Source organism: Laccaria bicolor, genomic scaffold (genome assembly GCF_000143565.1).
Source record: "Laccaria bicolor S238N-H82 LACBIscaffold_39 genomic scaffold, whole genome shotgun sequence".
Classification (NCBI taxonomy): domain Eukaryota; kingdom Fungi; phylum Basidiomycota; class Agaricomycetes; order Agaricales; family Hydnangiaceae; genus Laccaria; species Laccaria bicolor.
In genome coordinates this window covers 251,813-257,746 of record NW_001889910.1, presented here as the reverse complement: position 1 = coordinate 257,746, position 5,934 = coordinate 251,813, and the positions used below count along the sequence as shown (strand labels likewise).

The 5,934-nt window shown below is 46.4% G+C and overlaps 3 protein-coding genes across 3 annotated transcripts; 1 reads left to right on the top strand and 2 right to left on the bottom strand.

Moving 5' to 3' along the window:
- Positions 1 to 51: 51 nt before the first annotated feature.
- On the bottom strand, positions 52 to 1,512 carry LACBIDRAFT_332198 (uncharacterized protein; the record flags this gene model as incomplete). Its single annotated transcript, XM_001886610.1, has 8 exons — positions 52 to 202; positions 242 to 329; positions 642 to 764; positions 794 to 827; positions 1,030 to 1,056; positions 1,142 to 1,187; positions 1,241 to 1,338; positions 1,456 to 1,512. The coding sequence occupies 8 exons, from the start codon at positions 1,510 to 1,512 to the stop codon at positions 52 to 54; spliced, it is 624 nt and encodes a 207-aa protein (XP_001886645.1).
- A 1,767-nt stretch (positions 1,513 to 3,279) lies between these two features.
- Positions 3,280 to 3,947, bottom strand: LACBIDRAFT_332197 (uncharacterized protein; the record flags this gene model as incomplete). The annotated part of the gene is made up of 4 exons (XM_001886609.1): positions 3,280 to 3,585; positions 3,634 to 3,656; positions 3,775 to 3,809; positions 3,934 to 3,947. 4 exons carry the CDS (start codon positions 3,945 to 3,947, stop codon positions 3,280 to 3,282), a joined length of 378 nt encoding a protein of 125 aa, XP_001886644.1.
- Positions 3,948 to 5,309: 1,362 nt separating this feature from the next.
- LACBIDRAFT_308245 (uncharacterized protein) lies at positions 5,310 to 5,631 on the top strand (the record flags this gene model as incomplete). Its single annotated transcript, XM_001886699.1, has 2 exons — positions 5,310 to 5,330; positions 5,383 to 5,631. The coding sequence occupies 2 exons, from the start codon at positions 5,310 to 5,312 to the stop codon at positions 5,629 to 5,631; spliced, it is 270 nt and encodes an 89-aa protein (XP_001886734.1).
- Between the last annotated feature and the right edge of the window lie 303 nt (positions 5,632 to 5,934).

Here is a 5,934-nt window from a genome sequence, read left to right as displayed (position 1 = left end):
CACCCTCGGATACGACTAATCACCCATGAAAATGCCCACAAAACTACCCATCTACCAACGGCAACAACCCAGCGCCCAGGATAAACCACCCACGCTGACGGAATCGGCCCATGAAAATGCCTGCACAGACAGAATCCAGCGCTGAGGCCCATTGACGAGGACCCAGTGCCACTTGGCAAACCAACAGAGGATACAGCACCCACTGTGCAGCCAGGTGTGTAAGCCACGCCTCCCCACTAACCAACCCCGAATGACAGCAAAAATGCCAGCGCCCTTTGCGATGAGGCCACCACTGTGTCCCACCCGACCATGGCCACCAAGACTACATACTGACACCCAGATGCGCCAATACTAGGCCGTCGACAGTGAGGATTCTTGGTGCGTACATTCCGGGGTCGCAAGGTTGCTCCCTCTCTTAGAATTTATGTATAACTTTGTATAGTAAGTAGTTTAAGGAATAAAACTTATAATCCTAAATTTTACTTGAGCATGGAGAGGCAGATTTTGACTTAACCACAGAATCTTTGGTGTATGATACATAGCTAATTTCCATCACACATCAAATTTTCATTTTCTGACAATCCAAAAAGGGCGGAATCAATCGAGATAGTATGGTATCATGCGGATAAGATTCGACACACCTTCCTGAGCAAGTGACCGACATTTGCCATCAAATGTGTTGAACATTGGACAGGTGTGTCGTTCTCCATCACGTGTGTCGTGTCTCATTTCTGTGTGTGTGTGTCGACTCTTGTCTGTCCTGTCTGCGAGGGAGACAGGAGAAAAAACTTACACAGTCCATGCGTCTTACGGCTTCGTTTCCCCCACTGCATGTTTCACAAGAGTTGACTCTCAGTAAAAAGCAAAGTCAAGCAAAATCACACAAAGTCAGAGGTCACAAGGGGGCACCAGCAATAGAATGCCGGACCGGTACCCAGTTAGTTAGTCCAAGGTCCAGTCCAAAAAAAAAAAAAAGGAATCTTCGACAACTTAGTTCCCAAATCATCATAGAACATCATATCAGCTTACTGTGACCCAGCCGGACTCCCAGCTATGCTAACTAGCATTGTAGAGTCCAAATAATAGCGGTTTCTGTTGTACATAATCATGCTTATGCTATAATTATCTTATCATGAATCACAAAAATGTTTTTCAGATTTTTGACATGAAAATGGAACCAGCAGAACCTGCAACGCAATCTCAGGTAAGTAGTCAAGCATCTGTCAATCAGGTTACTTACTGGTCATCTTGACAGGGAAGTAATATGGCACCAATGTCAGAGTCGGTTCTTGACGCCAACGGATGCGCCCTATGTCCAGAGTGCAAAGTACACGTCCACTGTGGCAGTGTTGGGATCTCGAACCTCACAATACATCATATGGGTTCGAAAATCTGCTGTGAAACAAAAGTGAAACATGATAAGGATGACAAGAAGAAGAATTCTTCCATACTCACCTTTTTCAAATGACCGAAAGCGGCTCCTGTGCCTTCAAAAGTCATGCCTACAACCATAATCAGTAACCGTCAACCGACGAGTGGGGCAAGTTTAACCTCTTCCCCCCTGACATTCATAAAATGCCACTCTCTGGACAGCCATTCAGCAAACTCATCGCGAAATTCCAGTCTCTGATCAATAACCTACCAGAGAGTGTTCCTGAAGTGTCGGCTGATGATCCCTTGTTTAGTACCATCTACAATGTGTATCTTTGGAGCAGGCACCTCGATCTTGGGTTTGCACGTCTTGTAATGAGTCTGTGCAAGGACGAGGAGGGAAGCGCTCCAGAAGATGATGTCATATTACTATATTTAGACCGGTGCCTGATTACGTAGTTAGTTAGTCCCCTCAAAGTCCAGGGAAAAAAAAATTGACCCCAGGTCTTTTTTTTAAATCCCAGTGCCCCCTTGAGAGGTCAGTCAGATGTATGTCAGACATCTGTAATATTCACGCCACACTTCCCTCAAACTTCCCTTGGCAACAAATGGGATGTGAGTTTAGTCATACGTTAGTATCAACATTGTCATAAATTATCTATGCATGGGTATGCCAAGAATTTCTGTCTACACTGAGGCTGCGCTGCTTTGGACTTAAGAGCTCTTAAGACTGAGTTGCAAGTCACATGATTGCTTCGTGTTGGCATTTGAAAAGTTCGTCTTCACTTCAACTTTGTCACTCCGACGACCAGTCCCACATACTTTTCCTCGACTGCTCGATTGATGATTTTGGTGAACCAGCTATACCCACAGACGCCCTCGTCGACGGATTCCGCTCTTTTGCAGATGCACCCGACACACTCGTGGCTACCACCATCATGAGCTCCCTCGGTCAAACGCAAGGACTGTGTGTCGTCCAACGTGCTGCCACTGCTTCCGGCTTCCATACATTACACAAAAACATAACAGCGACTCAACAAAGAGCTAAGTTGGCATCAGGCTTAATGACGACCCACACTGACGACGCTCTTCGGTTGCAGGTCCCACCATCACCACCACCAAAATATGGCAGCCACAGAAACTCCTCGCCCAGCAAACAACAACCATATTCTCGATGCCTCCCGAATCCAAATGGCGCCTTCATCAACTCCTTCTCTTCCCTCCCCGTTTCCTGTGCAAATGTGAATGGCAACGACTCGGACTCGGATGTGGAGGATTTGATGGGTGTTGGATCTGGTGGGGACCACTCGATGGTGTCGTTGGAGCATTTGAATGGACACAACATGTTGCAGAGGGCCTTTTGTTGTTCCTCACCCCCTCATACTCTAGGCCTACTACATGTGTCTTGTAAAGTAGTCAAATATAATCTGAATCAGCCTATTTCCTATTCTAAACTGGGCCCAAGCATTAATGACTGAGGTATGACTATTGTACGACAAGTACATGACTGACTGTGAGACTAATGTATGACTATTGTACGATGAGTACATGACTGACTGTGAGACTACTGTATGACTATTGTACTACGAGCATAGTCAGAAACGCTTAAACAAACGACATTTAGTCAGACACCCTCTAATTGGTGACTTTCTCGTGACTAACATCTGACTTCACTATTTACTGAGGTTGACTGCTGACCAAAGTATAAAATAGCTTGCCATGATGAGTGTTAGATTTAGACAAAATACAGAGATTAAAGAGAAAGATCTGTACTGTGAGAGAGGACTACTGTGCTCCAAACTCGGGTTGTTGCTGTTGAGGCGAGATATGGTGAGCTGTCCAGAAAGACAGTAATTTCAAGAAGAGTTTGCAGGAACAGATAAACAAACACTTACGAGATATATCATTCTAAGCGGCTAAGGCGCGGATTGCAGGTTGCCATCTGAAAGCAAGACTTGAAGTCTGTGAACAAGCAGAGGAGTGGTAGGGGCACAAGAGGACCGTGAGGGTGAGACAGGCCAGGAAGAGGGTGCGTGGCGACCAATGAGCGAAGAGAGCGAACAGAAGAGCTGGTGGGGAAGGAAGAAAGAGTGTGCGAACACCGAAAATTTCTCTTGAACCAAGGTCACGTGAACCCGTGATCACGTCATTCTCATCAGGGCCGGGCAATTCAACTTGTGCAAAAACAAACAGCATGCATCTTCTTGCCAAACCCTACACAGGTACATTACTTCGTTCCTCTATTCGCATTTGAGGACTTACTTTGGCTGCTAGATATAACCTTGCTTGCCATCGGATTCAGCTCTCTGCGCACACTCCACCCTCACATGCATTCCGCTCAACACGAGGATTTACGGGTGAATAGATACGCGATCAGACGAACAAAACCAAGATAACACGTACATGAAAGCACAACAATCAAACCCAATGCGTAAATGCTATGGGAAGGATGCAGGAGTGTGGGAAACGAGCGGATACACTATGGACAGCTGGCGTTTCGCATTTACGAACTGGGATAGGGTCGTGAGGAATGAAAGAAAGTCATGACAGGTGAGTACGTACATTGCTTCGTCCATCATGCACAGTACTGATTGTTTACCCTCACAAGCAGTCTGCTCGACACAGACAACGATGGGTGTTCACAGGTGTATCTGTGACAAGGTGCTGTTACCAAGGTATCGGAGGGGAGTATTCATGGCGATAACTCCGAGACGGCAGGTGATCTCGGGAACATTCACAACTTGTTGGGAGTGTAAGAGAAGATGGTTGGCCCAGTCTAGAAGAAAGACACATCAGTAAGGTGGTACGGGTGATATGTTTCCCTGCTCACTGGCATAGAAGGAGGAGCTGTGGATGCCAACATTTTGGAGGAAGTCACTCTCGCGAGAAAACCACGTACATGCAATGTACATGAGATAGCCTTCTAAACTTGTAATTTTATAATTTTTAGCCTCCTTTCAAAGTTTTAACTCCAAAGTGAAAGACATTCATAAGGTAGTTCAAAGAGTAGAAATCAAAGTCAAAGATGTATTCTTGAAGTGAAAGTTCATGGTAAAGTTGAAATAGTTGCTCAAAGTTGCTAACATCAAAGTCTAAGTTACCAAAGTGTAATTGGACATTTTGCTGATTCGGAATAGGCCTATAGGCCATACAACTACTCCAACAAAATCCTTTTTGGGCGAAGGCTATACCCGACCATGACTTTACCGTACCTTCCCCAGCTATGCATAATGGCCTAACGGTGTGACGGCTCACACACCTGGACAATTTTCCAGAACTGTGGACCGTGGTTCAGACAGAAAGCCTGTTCGATTCAGGACTAGGTCATTAAGTTTGGTGGCAACATTTTTTAATTCAATGGCTTGCCTCTAGTACTCACCTGGTCTCTAGTTTAACCCACCTTCTCCAGCTACTGATAACGACCTAGTGGTGTAACGGTTTGCACATCTACATAATCTAAAGCACTCCAGCCAGTTTCAGCTAGAGAGTTCTCCGGAGGAGGTCATCGATTCGGCTTTTGAGACCATCAAATTTCAATGTCTTGACTTTATCTTGTCTCTACCTTTACCCGACCTTTGGCATGTTCCTCTCACCTAGCTCAACACCACCTGGGGAGATGGGGTCTCAACAGCTGACTGCATCGACCAGTTCGAATATATTGGCTTGCTCGCCCTCTGAAGTTCACACTGGTGGTAATTACCAGGGCAGTTTATGGTCAACTGCCTTAAAGGCAGTTGTCTGGCAGTTGTTCAGCAGTTGACTTTCATCAGGCGAGTTTACCACATTGTGTTTGTTTGTAGGCTGTGCCAAAGAGTCCGACATCGGATTTCGGGCCCATTAGATTCCTGTTTTTCCTGCTTTGACATCTTCAGCTTTCACCAACTTCTGTTTGCACTCAGATGGAACAGAGGAGCAGAGCAACTTCAAAGAGGGGACCCATGAAGTGGGAGGCCTGCAAGGTATGTCATATTACCAATGTGACTTTTATTGTGGAACTAACATTCACTCTAGATACCAGTATTGTGGTGCATATTCGTCCATACTGTGGGGGTCACCCAACGGCCCATCACCCCTCCTCACCATCCCTCCATCACCCCAGCTAAGGCCCCCAACTCCACCCACCCATGTCGCAGTGTTGTCGCACCACATCAATCGACATCAGTTCAACATCTGCAACATGTTCAGGGCTGCACACATTGGGGTGATGGCAGGCACCGTTTTCGGAGTCAGTCACATTGTGTCCTTTGTTCTTCGACGTGACGCGTCGTGGCACATGGCCTTTCCTCTCTGTCAATTTCGCATTTTTGACATTCCTTCCCTCCCTCTTCTCATCACCGATTGCGATGCCTGACAATGACATACCAATGGACCCTCCAGCTTCCTCACCTCCACCCAATTCACCAACTCTTGCCAATACTCATGGCAGTACCTCCAAACGGAAGTGATTGTTGATGCCGGCCGAGGCTGGCCTGTCAAGGACAAAGAGGTCTAGAAAGGGTGTTGTTCCAGCTTGCTCTAAGAAGGGTAAAAGGCCAAGTGACTGGCACCTCACAAAAGGGGAGG